The sequence below is a fragment of the Pyrgilauda ruficollis genome, unplaced genomic scaffold, assembly GCF_017590135.1.
Source record: "Pyrgilauda ruficollis isolate IOZ18807 unplaced genomic scaffold, ASM1759013v1 scaffold36, whole genome shotgun sequence".
In the NCBI taxonomy this organism is placed as follows: domain Eukaryota; kingdom Metazoa; phylum Chordata; class Aves; order Passeriformes; family Passeridae; genus Pyrgilauda; species Pyrgilauda ruficollis.
The window spans coordinates 2426537-2444331 of record NW_024525045.1 but is presented as its reverse complement, the minus strand read 5'-3'; the positions used below and the strand labels follow the sequence as shown (position 1 = coordinate 2444331).

Here is a 17795-nt window from a genome sequence, read left to right as displayed (position 1 = left end):
CCAGCGGCGGGCGGGGGGGGAGCCCCCCGGGGCGGGGGGGGGTCGGCGGCGGCGGGAGCGGCGGCGGCGGCGGAGCCCGAGCCCCTCCCCGGGGGCGGGTCCGCCCGGGCCCGCGCGCTGCAGGCGCCGCCCCCCCTCCCCTGCCCTCCCCCTCCCCGCCGGCCCCTCAGTAACTTGGCCGCCTTTTATCGGGCGGGCGGCGAGGCGGGGAGTTTATTGGAGCCGGAGCCGCGGCGCGGCCGGGGCGGGCAGCGAGCTCAGCGGAGGGCGGGGGGCCCGGCGCGGCCCGGGACGATGCTGCGGCTGGTGTCGCTGAAGTTGGGGCGGCTGTACCGCTACGTGAAGCTGGCGGTGCTGGGCAGCCTGGCGGCGGCGCTGGTGCTGAACACGCACTCGCTGCTGGCCTCGCTGCAGCGCAACGAGCTGTCGGAGCGGCGCTTCCTGCAGCTCAATAAGTGCCCGGCCTGCTGGGGCACCAGCTGGTGCCGCAAGTTCCTCAACGGGCAGCTGCGGCTGGAGAGCTGGGGCCGCCTGCGCCTGCTGGACTTCTTCAACGTGAAGAACGTGTACTTCGCGCGGTACGGCGAGCCCCGCGAGGGCTCCCGCCGCGTCGTGCTGAAGCGCCTGGGCTCGGCGCAGGAGCTCGCCGACATCGACACCAAGATCTGCCGCCGCGCCACCGGCAGGGGCCGCTGCGACCTGCTGCAGGCGCTGCCCGCCACCGAGTTCGCCAGCCTGAACGGCGACGTGCGGCTGCTCACCCCCGGCGCCGTGGAGGGCTGGTCCGACCTGGTGCACTGCCCCTCACAGCGCCTGCTCGACCGCCTGGTGCGCCGCTACGCCGAGACCAAGGACTCGGGCAGCTTCCTGCTGCGCAACCTGAAGGACTCGGAGCGCATGCAGCTGCTCATCACCCTCGCCTTCAACCCCGAGCCGCTGGTGCTGCAGGTAAGCGCGGCCGGCGGTGCCCGGGCGGGACCCCGCCGGCGCTCCCGGCGTTGCCCGTCCCGGCGGGACCCTCGCCGCAATGGCCCTTCCTGCCCTCGACGCGTCTGCGGGTGGGGCTGAGGGCGCCCGGGCAGCTGGCCCCAAACCCCGCCGGATCGCGGGGGCCGCCTCTGGCTCTGTGCCGTGCCTGACTCTCCTGCAGAGATGCCGTCAGGGCGGGCTGAGCAGAGGGTCCCCGGTCCCTGCCTCCGGGCAGGAGGCGTTTCTTTAGCTCAGCGTGATCAGCTCTCCTCCTTTCTTTCTCCCTCAAAGACTGCATGTTTTCCCGATTGCCGTTCTCCTCAGGGTTTTAACTCCATCCCCATCCCGCTGTGCCGTCGGGTACCGAGCGGCAGCCGCCGTCCCCCAGGAGCGTGCGGGTCAGTGCCGGAGGCTGATGCTCTCTGCTGACTTGTGCCTTTGGCACAGTTCGGTGTCAGCGTGTTCCGCAATTCACACATTCCCGGGCAGCAGTGGGTGCCCGTGATTCATTTCTTAGGCTTTAGTTTAGGAGGGAGTGCGTAGAGACTGTGCTGCGATGCTGTTGTGCTTTCCTTGTCAGAAACTGACTCATGTGCTATGTCATGTTCTTAATGTGAACTAAATATAGTTAGTGCTGGTAGAAATTAGAGATAGGTATTTGTAGCCTGAAAACAGACCGACAGATAAATGAACTGTGTTCTCTTTTCAGCCATTACATGTTCTGTAGTCTTTAATTAGGGGGACGGGCTATGTGCACACACCTGGAATTTGTGCTTTAATATGTTACGTAAATTTTTAGGTGAAAAATGCTTAGAAAACTTCTATTCTGTGGCACCACTCCGTTGTTTCTGTTCTGTGTCTGTTTAGGTGGGGAGCTTTGCAATTTGGTTTTTAACATTATCAAGGGAACTCCCGAGTGTGCCTTTAGCATGTAGGTTTGGAATCAGAACTGTTTTGTCTAACTACTGAACTGTCCTTGCCTTTATCCAGTGTATGATTAAAATAATATTTGCAAATATGTTTTGAAAACATTACCTCATGATTACTATTAACATCTGCTGTTTCTCTAGTGAGAGTCCAAGAAATGCCCAAAAAGCAGTGCTGTAGGCTTTACCCTCCAGAAAGTTTGCCTACTGACTAATTTCTAGAAAATCAATTTATGAACTTAATTACAAACATGTTTTTCGGTAGTGTGCCTTCTGCCCTTCAGTCTCTCCATGTACAGTTCTTTAGTTTTGTTTTCAGAGTGTGTTTCCAGTTTGTTTCTCAGCAGACTTGCGGGTACAGTAAGTCTCCCATTTTGCTGTGAAGTTCCTCCTGAGCACAATGATTAAGGAAACTCCGCTTAAGTAATAAAATCAAAACTGCTTCACTCTGCTGGGTATATTCAGAAATTCTTTGAGAAGTGTTTTGTTTTGGCTGTGTTTCATACAACTTACTTTTTTTGGTTTTGAACAGTGGTTCCAACATACTGAGTGTAGACCTTGATGACCATAGAACAACTTCAGGCAAAGGGTATGGCACACTTGTGGCGTTTACTATAATGGGCTGGATCATAAATGGTGGGCAGTGGGTTGATTAGGAGCCTCGATCCCTCTCAGCTGCCTGATGATCTGTAGAGGAGTCCTGAGACTGTCAAGCACATCTATTGAAGAAAATCTTGGGTGGACTTGGGCGCTCTGCTCAACATTTTTCTTAGCAAGGGTGCAGCTGAGAGCAGAGCAGGTCAAATTTCTGGGAAGGGAGGCAGCCTTTAGCACTTCAGAGAGAAGTAAAGCAAGTCTGTTGCCTTTTAACAGATCAAAAGTGTTTCATAGAGTCTTGTAAATTTTGATGTTTTGGGATATCTTGGACAATATTTCTGGGGAGGTTCAGGCCAGCTTTGTGTGCTAAACACTCATGGTTTCTCCAGAAGAGTGTTAGTTAACTTTGGTATTGGGTACTCGAGGTTTGAAGACCTTCCCTCAATTAGGAATGGAATACATAAAGTACACGAATCTGTATGATCTCTTCCCATTCCATAGTACTCCAGGTTTAATCTCCATCTGAGAAACACTTAAGGAATGGGTAATTCTGTGTTCTGCAGCTCTTGCAACAGCAATGTGCCAGACACTCTGAGAGGTGGTTACTTTCTAGAACTAGTAATTGACTACTGAGAAGGTTGTTTGTGTTTGAACATAACATTTGTAAGACATGTTATGGTGTAGTTTCTGCAGTATTGATGAGGGCAAGTAGTGCTGTTGGAATGAAACTTGTAGGCTTGTTTTAAAAATCAGCTGCTTCCAAGACAAGAAACCTGCGTGATGTTGTATGAAGAATCAGATTTTAATTTAAAATAATGCAATCAATAAATTGATGCATTTAACTCATACTGTCTGTCGCCAAGAGGGCACAAGGGAAAATACTGCTTGTTTTTGCCTCGAGCCTTTCATGGAACATTGCAGTGACTGAGCACTGTTATTCATGACAGTGGAGATGATGTCTAAACTCTTGGTGTACAGTGCATGTGAGTTCTGTGTTGCTTAATTGTGTTACAGACAAATGTAAGTAGGCAATTGAGTAGGAATTCAAAGCTTGGCCTTTCATTTGTAATTGAAAATTCACTGTAGTTGTCTACAAGAGTCAGCAATTTGTGGATTGTGAGGTTTTTCATCAGAGACTGGGATTTTAGCTTGTAGCCTGTGAGGAGTATGGATTATTCCTGAAGTGGTGTTGCTCGTGAGCTGCATCATCACAAGGGATATACAGCTTCTGCTATGGGAATTTTTCAGGTGGGGCTTTAACCCATAGCATATTACTGTTCAAGGATTTGTATCAAAAGTATAACACTGCACAGTTCAGTACTGATTACATGTTGTAATCCTAACTCGCTATTTGTAGTTTTTTGTAACTTTCTTGTTAACCTTCTTTGATTGCACTTATTTATTGTGTAGGTGTACTCAGGGAAGAATTCAGCCCCTTTTGCCATTTTATTTTGTCAAGCAAATGGAATGACAGCTGCAGTATTATTCAAGTACACTTTACATATTTTTTTAGATATTAAAATACTAATTTTTCTTCTGTAGAATCTTGCTAAACTGCTCACTAATTAAATCCTCTCACAATTTTCATCTGAATTCACATTTGAGCCAAAGAACTTGTATGCTAAAGATTTAGTTTCTGATAGGTTTGGGGTTTTTACATCTCCCCTCCTAATAGTTGTTTTCTGCAATAAAGATGAATACTTTCTAGTAAAATAAGGTCAGATTTGTAAACAAAATGCTACATCCAAACCAGTATTTCATATAGGCATGAACAGCTTATTTGGACAAAAGCAACAACAAAACTTGCGGCTGTTTCAACTCATTCAATGATAAACAGTATTTTAAATGGGAATCACCTGGAGCATAGGATCTATGCATGGCATCCTATTTCTAACTGAATATGATGATGGTGTGCATCAAACACTTGCAAAGATAGGTCGGCTGAAGTTGCCTTAGGAAGAAATAGAAAAATTGAAGAAATAACTTGGATTAGAGACTGAGTGCAGTGTGACTGTTCAGAGGACCATCCGGGATGTAAGCAGATTTATCCTTGTCCTGTCACTTTCTATAAACCACTAGCTTCTAGTTTGTCTCATGAAATAGATGTAGTGGAGAAAGTTTTTGAAATATTTTCAATATTTTAAATAGTGGATGTTATTGAACTTTAGCAAGTAACTTGGTTAATTTTTATCTCCACTTGCAAGTTGGAACATAAACTTACTGTTAATAGAACTGAAGGGTGTGATAACTCACTTTTGTTAGAGCTCCTGCACCAATCCCTGTCAGCCTCCAGCTTTCCTCTTTGGAGGTGCTGTGGCAGTGTCCTGGCAGTTTGGATGACAGCTCCTGAGCCGCTGCCGGGGTGCCACTGTAGCTGTGCTGTGAGCCCTGCTGTGCAGCCACGCCGTGTCTGACACCATCTGCCTGTGGCGGTGTTACCTTCTCTACTTAAACACAAAAAAACAACAGAGCCCCAAATCCTTGTTCTCAGAGTTTGGGGAAGTACACTGTGACTCGACTGCTGAAATAAGAAATGGTTTCTTGATAAGAAAGGTGTTTTTCAGTAAGGTGGTTGTATTTTTCCTAAGATCTTACGCTTACCTGAAAAGACAGTTTACATCTGTGCTGGCAGAACTGAAATACAGGATTTAGAAATTGTTTTGGCAAAAGTACATCTAGAGCTGGTCTTGCAACCCTCAGTCTTGCCTTTGTGTTGGCTGTGCTGTTGGTTTACAGTATTGCCAGGTGCCATATGGAAATGTCAGTTGCCTTTACTTTGTTTTCAGTGTTGTGGTTTAACCCCAGCTGGGAACTCAGCCCCACGCAGCTCCCTCCCCTCACACTGGGGTGGGGGAGAGAATTGGGAGAGTAGAAGTGACAAAACTTGTGGGTTGAGACCAAAGCCATTTAGTAAGGAGAGCAAAGCCCAGCAAGGGATTCATTCAGCAATCCCCATGGGCAGGCAGGTGCTCAGCCATTGCAGGAACAGTGACTTGGGAAGACAAATGCTGTCACTGTGGATGTGTGTCCCCCCTCCTTTCTTCTCCTTCCCCCAGCCTCACATGCTGATTATGATGCCATGTGGAATGGAATGTCCCTTGGATCAGCTGTCCTGGCTGTGTCCCCTCCCAGCTTCTCGTGCACCCCCATTCCCGTGGCTGCTGGGGTGTGGAGCAGCAAAGGCCTTGGCTCTGTGTAATCACTGCTCAGCAATGACTGAAACGTCCCTGAGCTACCAGTGCCATTTCCTGCACAGATCCAAAACACAGACCCGCACCAGGTACTGTGGGAAAAATGAGACTGGCACACAAAGTAAACTTGGAGTTTGCACATACACTGTGCAATTAAAATAAAATGCTTGCATGTAATGAAGAATTTTTCAAACTATAGAAGGTATCTATCAATTAAATCCAGAGTGCATTAATGCAACTTTGTCTCAAGCTGTAGCTTTTAACAGCCTGTTTAAATGAACATTCTTCAAAGAACTCCTGGCTGTGTCCCCTCCCAGCTTCTCGTGCACCCCCATTCCCCCGGCTGCTGGGGTGCAGAGCAGCAAAGGCCTTGGCTCTGTGTAATCACTGCTCAGCAATGACTGAAACGTCCCTGAGCTACCAGTGCCATTTCCTGCACAGATCCAAAACACAGACCCGCACCAGGTACTGTGGGAAAAATGAGACTGGCACACAAAGTAAACTTGGAGTTTGCACATACACTGTGCAATTAAAATAAAATGCTTGCATGTAATGAAGAATTTTTCAAACTATAGAAGGTATCTATCAATTAAATCCAGAGTGCATTAATGCAACTTTGTCTCAAGCTGTAGCTTTTAACAGCCTGTTTAAATGAACATTCTTCAAAGAACGATGGTGAACATTTATGTCTTGTATGTAAATTACAAGTCTCAAGGACTTTTATCTCTCTAAGAGAAATGCCAATCTCTATGTGCCAAATAGCAGTGTTTCTGCATTTTTAATAGACTGTGTAAATCATTGCCCTTCCCTCAGATATGTTTTTAGCTTTCTAAATGCTTAAGCTTAATGACTTTATTTTTCTCACAAATTGTGATCATTCTTATTCCTTGTGGGGAAAAAGCAAAACAAACCCAACAGCTGTATCTCTATTCCTGGTATAATTACTCTGCATGAACAGTCTGTTGCCACATAACCCAAAATTCTTCTGGTTTCTCTACATGTTATTGTTGGGCTTTCTGTTTGGTTTTGTTATGGCAAGAGCAATAGTTGACATCTGGTAAACATATATTAACTTTAACTGATCAATTTGAAGCAATTTCTTGCACGGAATTCACTCAAAGTAGCAATTTAGCCAAATGTCCCACAGAATCTTTTTGCTGATCCATACATAACTAAATGGGCAAATTCCTCTTTTCTGTTTTTTTCCATACACACTCTTCTAATCATCAGTTATTTTCTGTAGTTCTCTTCTAAATCCATTGGTAGAATGTAGAATGGCAAGTCAGTTTTAATACTTGGTGGCGTTTAAAATGTCTTCATTACTGAATTTGGTGTTTCTGTTCCATAATTCCGATGCCATAAACCAAGCAGTGAATTTGAGGTGGTAGCTGCACTACCTGACACGTCCTTGGCTGACTTGCATTATTTAAGTCCTGGCTCATACAGATACTGGGATTTTAATAGACTGAATTTCCATTGTGAACCTTTCTAAAAGGAATGAAAAATTGTTTCTTTGTTGAATTGAAATTGAGTGGCCTCGTGTTGCAAGAATATTCCTCTAATGTGGTTGTATTGAAAACTGAAGAATCATTTTTTGCAGTGACATATGACTGTACATATTAGATCAGAACTGGCTTGTACTTGTCATGTTAACTTTCATATTTAATTATGTTCCCTAAGTTATCAAAACTATTTTCATCCTTCTTTCATAGTGAAAGTTCTCTAGAGTAGAAAACATGTAGGGTGAATTATAAGGGGTATTTTAAAATAGTCTAGAAATTCTTGAAGTTATTGTGGGGTGTATGTTATGATGAATGGCTGTCTGAATTTAAAGCCTGCTGGGAAGTCACTATACAGACTTAAGTAGAAGTTCTCTTGAGAAATTCTCACCCTTGCAGTTTTCAATAGCTGAAAAAAGTTTGTTTCCCCACATTAGAAACCTTGCAATACCAGTGTTGTTCTGGTATGTCAGATGTATAGGGGGCATTGTGTTTTACTTCTCCAAATTAAATAATTGAGGCTTTGTTTTAGACTCCAATTTTGCAAAGTAACTTTAAAAATAAAGCCATCTCTGCTAGGACTCCTTTATAGTGAAATATTCTAGACTCATTACTGATGAGAAGTAAATACACAGTGATTATTTGCATCTGTTGCAAATTTAATCTGAAAAAAAACTTCTATGAACTGCAAACCAATTTGAACAGGTGACAACCAATAATGATATTAAATTTGCTTTATCGAGTTTAATAATTGTTCATTAATTTATTTGGAAAAGAGGCATATCTGTGCTGATGCTGTGAAATACAACTCTTACAGCTGAAGTGTTCATCTTAACCAATATTTAGCGTTCTGTGTATTTTTGTCCTATAGTGTGTCAAGCCTGGTGTGAACCTCTTGTTGGCATGAATTGTATGTAGTAACTGGTTGAAACATAGTCAAGCTTGAAGAAAAGTCAAATAAATTTAAAAAACCCATGGTTTCAATGGGAACACCAGTATCTGGAGCACTCAATGAAATGCACTGTTCAGGCTGTGTGTAGGCTATATGTGTGTAACTCCAGTGGGAGTTCTAGGTAAATGTCAAATGCTGTGGCATGTAGTTGGAATTACACGGTTTCCATTGTACTCACTAGCATTCAGAAAACCTTCTGAATACGTATCTTCCAGAATGCAGATCAGTTCCTGACAAAAGGAGGCATCTGTGTTTAGCCTGTGCTTTGTAACTCCTTTGATCCAAAAACGTCATGGTAAAATCTGCTCTCCAGCTCTTCATGGTTCCAGAGCTCTGCTCGTTTGCCTTGGTGATTAACACAAGTGCTACTTCTGCTTCCATTGTGGAATCGGCAGTGCTCTGAGACAGAACTCATGTTCTTTTGAGAAAGAGCATGATATTTGAACTCTCCTTGCCCTGCCTGTTGGTGCCTGCAGCTCAGCTGGATGATTCAGTGAAGGTGTCAGGGAGGGGGTCATTTTGCCATGAAGTTCCTCAGGGTCCCTTGGAGACAAGTCCCTGCTCTGTTTGTGTGTGTTTTTTTAAAATTTCTTCACATAAAAGATGCAGCTCTTTGTTTGGGCAGGTTTTGTCTGGACCTCACTTTATGCAAGCACTGGAGGTGACAAATAGAGCATCTTCAGGAATAGTTTTGAAAACGAAAAGCATGTTTTTTAACAACAGAAATGTCAGTTGTTACTTAAACTGGTTTGGCTTTTTGATCTTGATTATGAGGATGAATTATATGCTTCATTATGATAAACTAATATTCTTTTAAGTGTTTAATTCAAGGGGGATTTGTGTTACTGCAGAATACAATGGGCCTTATCAGCTGCAAGCTGGTGAGTCTTCACTGCCTGATCTAATTCACAGCTCTGAACAAAAAGCACTTGGCACATTTGTGTCTAATCTCAGGTTTAGACAGATGGAAGTGAGGGAGATAAATGCACTGATAGTGTGTTTTTTGTCACTGAAGTGATAAATTCTCTCTGTTAATTCTTAATATTTATTCTGAGACTACAGTGTATTTTTTAAAGGTATAAATGCAGTATTATTCTCTCAGGAACAGCACGTCCATTGTCCCTTTGACAGGGTTGGTTTAGGTTTCTGAGCCTTGCTTAGAGAGATGTCTTGGAGCTACACTAATTAGAACAAGCAAAATATGTTTTGGGGGTGTGTCACTGGGAATGGAGGTGGCAGAAGTTTTTGTCATCTTTACTTTTTTCCATCTTTCTGTTAGAAGATATACATATTTCTCTGAATACAGAAAGATAATGTTAATGAGGGGAATCTTACTAAGCTACCTGTTTTTAGATTTTCGTATGCATTACTTTATCTTAAAACACAAGGAGTTTAATTGTCTGTGGTTTCTCTGGCATTTGTATGTTCACAGATAAAATGTGAGTGGGTGCATCAGGATCAGATTCTTTTGTCAAACAGCTGTTTCTGGTTTTGAACAAGAGCTTAGTTTTTAAGCTTGATTGTCAAAAGCAGGTTTTTTAAGTCTGAAAATAGCATATTCAAGTACAAAATTGTCTAATTAAATATGTGTACTACTAAAATAAACCATAAAATAAAGTTATGTATGACTCCCCAGAAATCAGATTTTTGACAGTGTTGTGAGAAGCTTTTTGTTTCTAAATGCAACTTGTTCATGGAATACATGTTCATTAATCATATAAATTTATTTTCATTTATTACTGGCTTTCAAAATTTTAATATATGAACCAAAAAATCCTTGTCAAGTTAGCTGCAGTTTCCTCTTAGAAAACAGCTTTCAAAATAGAATAGTACAAAAAGTTACAAACTGCTGCTTGCGAAGACAAGAGATCTGCACTTCAATTAATATTCTTGTCAAATTCACCAAGTGAATATAAAAACTACTGAATGAGGCACTTGTACATATTTTTATCCCCTTCTTCCGCTACTGACTCGGGTAATGAAGTGTAGATGTGGCTGTTACATGCCAGTTGGAAGGGAGCCAAAGCAGAGATGTTGTTTGTACATGTGCAGACCTTGGCAGGATTCCCTGCACTCCTGTTGTCAAAAGATGTTTTTATTGCCACAGCGTTATAAATATATCTGTTACAGCATGGCATGCAGATATTCTACTGGTAAGAAGGTGTGCACTTCTGAATAAACCAGTCTGCTCCTAGTATTTCTTGTCTGCAATGAAATTCAGTGTACACAGTGCAGGAAGCATAATAGATGTGTTTGGAAGATCAGTGACTAACGCTGCACTTTGAAAATCAGTTTAATCCATTACATAAATCCCTGCTGCTGCTGGAAAGGAAACGTCCTCTTAGCTCCTTCCCTCTTCTGCACCCAGCTGGGGAGGCCTTCTCTTTTCCTCTTTTCCTCTCAGCAGTGCATCCTAGCACAAGGTGGTGATGTGGTATGGATCAGGCTCTGATCCCAGGGAGCTCCAGCCCGGCAAGTACGAGCCTTGCTTTCCTGATGATGTGCAGGGGATTGAAATGAGTGTGCTTGCTGGGTTGGGAGGGAGGGACACCTCTGCTTCCAATGGCAGCACATTCCTTGCCAGGTTCAACTGTTTGTGGTTGAATTTGTGTTTGAAAAGGCAGGCAAAGTCATAAGCAGGGCAAGATTGGAACACAGAAGAGGAGAACTGTGGAAAAGAAAAGGAGTGGGGTGGTCCAAAGTAATATTTAAATTGAAATATTTAAGCATCATTGAATTGAATGCTGATAAAATACAGCAATATGAAAATGTCATGCACATTTGGTGAAATTAGTTAAGCTTGTGTTTATCAGGAAATGTAATCAGGCAACTTTTCCCCAATATAAAGAGAAGTTTGTATGATGTAGGTTAAACAAATAATTTCATTTGATGGACAAGAGCTGTTTGCTTCTTGTTTTGTTTTGGTCCAGGACTGAATACAGTCACAATTAATGCACATGAAATACCTCTTTGGTGACATTTACTGATGCCACAGCCATGTTTCTGTTATATAGTCTACTCAGAATAAGTAAGGAAGACTGAATTAGTACACACTTCAGTTGTTGGAAGGTTATTTTGATAACCACAAAACAAGTGAAAAAAAAAATCCCAAAACTCTCTTAACTGTGGAATGTGACACTTGACTTGGCCTGAACTGGTGGCTATTTGGCTGTGCTTCTACCTTCATTAATTGCCCTGAATCCTGCAGGTAAATAAGCCTGGAGGCTGGATAATGGCTTCCCTATTGCATGGTAGATTTAGTCACTGAGAGAGATTTAGTTCTGCTAGCTTGCGTGGTGTCACAGCTTGAAAATACCATACTGCTCTCAAACCTGTCAAATTAGTTAATATTCTCCTCAGGATTTATCACAACCTGTTTTGCTTATGTGAGTAGAACATGTGATAAAAATAGAGTTGAAGTTCAGACGTGCAGACATGTCAAAAACTTTGAACCTATTCTGTTACCAATATGGCTCTGATGTCCTTTTGCCCAGTGAAGAAACTGCTTCTTTGTAGTGGTAAACATGGTTACTTACCCAGAAATTGTCTTCTAAGGTTTGCCACCTTAGAGAGCAGCTTCATGGCTTTTGCCATAGAAATAGCAAACATTGTCAATTATGTATATTAGTTATGATTTTAGTTTCTTTGAGTGTCCTACATAGCCAAGGTTGGTTATGTTAGACACCTCTTCTCTGCATGGTCTTGTAGTTCAGACCTGTTCTACATGGTGTGTTCCTTCCAGTCTCTTTCCCCAGGTGACAGTAAATGTTTTCTGCCATTGTGGATTCCAGAAGGTACAAGGCTTTCATTCATCCTGAACCCCACCATGCTGGTCCCCCCAGCTGTGGTAAAACCTTTGCTGTGTCATTACTGCAGAATGGATCGTGGGTGGTGTCTGGTGACACCATAGCAAGGCAGAGCATGAGGAAGGAGCATGGGCACCTGGTGGTATCTCCTAATAGTTAAGAGTGGTGTACATCATATTCTTAGAGTGCTAACTTCTGTAAATTGGAGGTTTCTTAAATCAGTGCTTTTGTGGTTTCTTCCTTTGCATTCCTATCCAGCATTCCTCTGCAGTTTGGAGAGTACCTTTTAAGCGCTTGTCTGTTCCCATTCAAGTCCTAGGGTGCATTCAGCACAAATGAATTAGGAAAACCATGCTGGTGTGTTGTGGCTTTTTGTAATTTCTTGTAGTGTGTCATTTCTATTCAGCGTCTTGTGTTAACTTCCAAGAAAGGTATTGTTGGAGAGAGATTTTACTGTTGATAAAAATGTTATGTGGCTGTGTGTAATAAACATACAGTATATATGTAGCAGTTAATCAAGAGATAGTGTTAAGGTATACTAGAAAATTAAGAAACCTCAAAGGAATCCCATCAGCTGGGAAAATGGAAGGGGTGGTGGTGGAGAGAAGGAGGTGCCACTTTGTAGAGTTTTTTTTCCTTTAGGTTGTTAAAAGAATTGGTTTTAATTAAAAACTCAAACGCAGAAATACTGGGTTGGGAAATATACTTGCATGACTCCAACAGATGTGTAGTAAAACACCAAGAGAAAAAGATGGTTGGTGAAACTGTGTGTGTAAATGTATGTGAGTGTGTGTATACATGGAAAGCTAGATATGGGCTATGTGTTGTTTCAGGTCATCCAGCTTCTTCCCTGTGTTAGTCCAGCAAGGCCTCTTGGTCACAGAAATACATTTTGTGTTGCTTTTCCTTTCCCTTCAAAACTTAGATGTACATGGGTAATTGTGTTGATGGTTATTTGCAGCTTTCTCTTCTAAGCTTTACTGAAAAGCCTTTTAAAATCTAAGCTGTTTTGTATTAATTAAAAATTTAATTTTTTTTTGTATACAGAGTTTTCCATCTGATGAGGGTTGGCCATTTGCAAAGTACTTGGGAGCATGTGGAAGGATGGTGGCTGTCAACTACGTGGGAGAAGAGCTGTGGAGTTACTTCAATGCACCATGGGAGAAACGAGTGGATCTGGCCTGGCAATTAATGGAAATAGCTGAGCAGCTGACAAATAATGACTTTGAATTTGCACTCTACCTCCTTGATGTCAGCTTTGACAACTTTGCAGTGGGACCAAGAGATGGGAAAGTTATCATTGTAGATGCAGAAAACGTTCTGGTAGCAGACAAAAGGTTGATCAGACAGAGTAAGTGTCTTCTTTCAGTCTCCTCACCCTGTGTGTGTCTCACTTCTTTCTCTGCAATATTTAAAGTATGCATGGTTGCTAAATACATATTTTGTTTGCTTTACAACTAGACTGCTAATTAACAAATGAATTAGCTTTCTTCTGCAATTAGACTACTAATTAGCATGACCAGTTGGTCAATTTCATGAGCTGTTGAGCATACCTGGATGCTTTTAAGTACTGTAAATGTGCATAAAGGAAGAGGTGGGGGTGGGAAAAGAGGGTGTTGGCACTGGCTGTGTTTGGACAGGTGGATGGACAGATAGACAGAAAAGCAGCCTGGCTGTCTTGTCCACCTTAGCTGAGAGAGAGGTTTTTTTTGTCTTTTCCATGGAAGTCTTGGAATTCTGCTTTCTGTGAGTGACAAACAGCATTAGTCCCTGCTTTGCCTCAGTCCCATAGCCTGACTTTGCTTCCTGTTGGTTTTCTGTACTAATGGAACCAAAGGAATGGGTAATTCTAGAGCTGTTTCCAAATGAATTTTCTGTCAGCTGGAAAGCTCAAAGCAGAGGCAGCAGGAGAGGTGTTTGACAAAGTGGCATCACATAGGTTTATATTCTTTTTGAGCTTATAAGGAAAACTTGCAGGCCTAAGGGCTGGAGACACTGAACATGAAACTCTGGACTCTGCAGAAGTTCATGGCAACAGGCCAAGTGATTCCAGTTTGCTTTGGGTGAATGGATTATTTTAAGCTTTGCAAATAGGCTTCATATGTTGTGTTGTGGAATTAACTTTTAGACTGGGTTTTTCTATCCACACACTTTTTTACAAGGAAGTGTATTTTGGGGTTGTTTGGTTGGGTTTTTTTATTAGATTTATTATATGTTCTCAAGCAGCTTAGATTAAAACTGTGTGAGCCTACCAAGGAAACCTTTTAATATATTGAATATCCAGTACATTTACTGTAGAACCTTTCCTTTTCTTCTGTTCCTTTCTCTTCTGTTCCTTTCCCTCTCTCTTAAAATAATATTACTGTAGGCTTTCATTTTTGGAGCCTGTCTGAATTGCTCGTGCAGAAGGATGTCCAGATGAGCTCTGGAAATGTTGATATGTAGGCGGAATAGGAGCAAGTAGCTCCTTGCAGAACCTGAATGCTGCAAGTGTCACATCTGTTGTCCCAACCAGGCTTTTGGTGTGATTAATGATCTAACAGTCAAGAACACAGGCAACAAAAAGAGGACACTAGAAGATTCTCAGTCTTTGCATCAAGTTGTATGGTGGTTGACATTTAATACTGATTTCATGGATCTTTGGGAAGGTTCCATGGGACAGTCTCTGTCCAGAGTGATCAATATGCCTGTTCAGATACTTCAATATGTACCTTCTGTCCACTTGTACTGTACAGTAATACCTAATTGTACTCTGTGTGGGATGTCATATTTGAGTTTGCTGAAGCCCTTTTTTCCCATTCTTCTTTGCTGGCCTTTTTTTCCACATTGATTTTGCTATTAATTCTGCAGATCTTACATCATGTTTTATAGTTTTAGCTGTCATCCTTCAGTACTCTTTTCCTAAACTGACTTTCAGTGTGCTGTGAATGAGAAGACCAATAGTCAGCTCAGAGACTGCCAAGCACAGATTAATTTTTATTTGTACCTCACACTAAAAGGCATCTGCAGAACTCTGGGACTCCATGATAAGGACCTCTTCTCAAAGCTGGTAGTAGTCTGGAAACTTAAGATGAAAGTTTTCTAACAAAAAGTAGTAAGAACTCAGGAGAGCTCACACTTAGTAACCTTTTTAAGTATTATTACTGCATGAGGTATTTTACGTAAATCAGGTTTTAAGTTAAAGCTGTGACAAGGAGAAGGGTTTGTACATGTACATAAATGCCATTTGCCTTGTTGAATTTTACTTTTTTCAAAGATTATAAGTAATACTTAATCTTTTTCAAAGATTATAAGTAATAATCTGCTTTTTTATATTCTTTCTGGTTACTGCTCTGTTGAAAGTAAGATAGAAGATAAAGTTTCAAAAGTTTATAGCAATTACTTTGCAATGTTGTTTTAGTCTTTGGTAGACCACTTGCTAGCAGTAGTTTCTAGGGCAACTGGAGAGCCCAAATCTATGTTGCTAAAATAAATCATGTTGCTTGTTTGTTTTTCTCTCAGCTTTGGCTCTGGATTGTTCCCTTGTACTTACTCATGTTACATTTTTTCCTCTGGGTATGTGTGAATGTAGATTTCATGTGTTTACTGTGCTGCTTTTTTCTTGCCCTCTCTTTGCTGTCTATTTTGCCCTCTTTCTTTCCCTTATTTTTTGTTTCACCAGGACCATTTCAGCAGAAGCACATATCAGACTGTCAGATGCAGTCTTAGGCTCCAACAGTTCTGAGTTTATCTAAACAAAACTGGTTTTAGTTTAAATATTACCAGTTTGCTGTCATTTGAGCTTCTGATTGTTTTCAGACACACATATGCTCTTTGCTCCTGTCTCTCACTTGTTTTACTGTCTCCTTGCATTTCACAGATAAACCTGAGAACTGGGACGTGTGGTACGAGAGCAAGTTTGATGACTGTGATAAAGAAGCCTGTCTGTCCTTCTCTAAGGAGATTCTTTGTGCTCGTGTCACTGTGGACCACAACTATTATGCCATTTGTCAGAACCTTTTGTCCAGACACGCCACGTGGCGGGGCACCTCGGGGGGGCTCCTGCACGACCCCCCAGCTGAGATTGCCAAAGAGGGGCGCCTGGAGGCCCTGCTGGATGAGTGTGCCAACCCAAAGAAGAGATACGGGCGGTTCCAAGCCGCCAAGGAGCTGCGGGAATACCTTGCACAGCTCAGTAACAACGTGAGGTAGTCCACAGTGAAATTCTTTGGCAGCACTGACTAAAACACTATTGCAAAGACACGTAGAAAACAGAAGTTTTGGACTCGTCTGTTAAAAAGAGAGACTAAAAAACCCTAGTTTATCAGTTTTCTAAATACTGTAAAAATAGAATTTTATGGTGTTCTAATGTTCCTTTGCAAACAAACAAGGTACTTACTGAATTAAAACTTGAGCTACTATTGACTGTCCTCCCTAACAGTTTAAAAGGGAGTAGGTCACAAAAGACTGTGATAGTTTAACTGACAGCTTGTGTGTCAAAGGGTACTTTACCTAAAACTGCATTAGTGTCACAGTTTAGTGAAACTGATGTTCTTACTTGGAGAGTCAAGTTAGTCTGGTGGCCTGTTTTAAAGGCCTTTTTCCTGACATCATTGTCTCATTTTTGTGTTTGTTTAAACACCTTGAAGTGGCATTTACATCCAGGTAAACCTAGCTGTCTGCATTGTTTCAAACTGAACAGGCTTTCGTGCTAATGCTGTGCAGAACATTCCTACTGTGAGTGCAGGATTCCTGAGTTTACTGTCTGATTTTAGGGGGTTTTACACTGTATTTTACTATGCTTAGACATTGTGGTTTGTTTTTTTAAGATCATCATAAGCTCAAATCTCACTTGAACTAACATTCATTTAATGTCTTCTGTGGTTCTGCCATTGAAAATATCATTTAATGTAACTATCGTACAAAACTTACCCTTCATGCCAGTATATACACATGGCTGGTTAACAGGAAATCATGGTATGTGCAAACTCTTATTTTTAACAGAGATAGTTTGAAAATTGGAAAGACACTACAATAAAAAGATCTGTGTTAATTTGAATTGGGGATAGAAGATTGAGTAAAGATAGAAAGTCATTAATCTGGTGTAGTTTTAGTATAAGCCAAAGAAAATGGTTTTGTTTGCTGATTTTTGAACATACAGTAAACAAAGAATGCTATACTGTAGTGAAACTAATAATTTTCAAAATTCAGATTTTGATGGTCCTTGGTTACTTTCTGAAGAACTTCTGAAACTGTACTTATGCTAGAGAAAACCCTAATTTGAATAATGTCAAGCAAGTTAGCAGTTTGTTTTACATCCTTCCTAAGTGTGTTGAATGGAATTTTCTGAATATTCATCTTTTGGTTTACCAGTAAGCTGTACTCACTCTAGGTACCTTTTCTTGGAATAAGTTTGACTATTCCCAGTACAGTTGAAATTGACTTGTTGAGGTTTGTGTAAATATGGAGTTGTTCTCATAAATCACAGTTTTTATAAAAGCCTCAGTTACTGCTACAGGAACTCACTTGAAAGCTTGCTCCTCAGTTTTTGGTTTTGCTTTTTTTTTTTTTTTTTTTTTACAACTACTATGCTTAATTTTCCTGAAATCTTGTTCATACAAAGATGCTCTTGGGAAATGTGTGCATATTACTTCTGGTAACAGTAATGAAGGAGACCAATATTTCTTAAATGCATGTATAAAACACTATTTTGTACAAGCTCAACTTAATTCTGAGCAAGGTAACGTGCTACTTCCAAGAGCAGAGCTGCTCTGCCTCCTGTACTGCATCAGAGCCTGATGGAAATTGTTCTGCAGGTGAGGAAAATGGCAAACTCACTGACTTGCCCTCCTTTCTCAAAGCTCAGAGTGGAGCCA

General features: G+C 41.8%; 1 protein-coding gene across 1 annotated transcript; it reads left to right on the top strand.

The window, feature by feature from the left end:
• The first annotated feature begins 39 nt into the window (after positions 1–39).
• On the top strand, positions 40–17498 carry DIPK2A (divergent protein kinase domain 2A). The gene is made up of 3 exons (XM_041475741.1): positions 40–948; positions 12988–13291; positions 15800–17498. Exons 1-3 carry the CDS (start codon positions 295–297, stop codon positions 16129–16131), a joined length of 1290 nt encoding a protein of 429 aa, XP_041331675.1. The 5' UTR covers positions 40–294; the 3' UTR covers positions 16132–17498.
• The last annotated feature ends 297 nt before the right edge of the window (positions 17499–17795 follow it).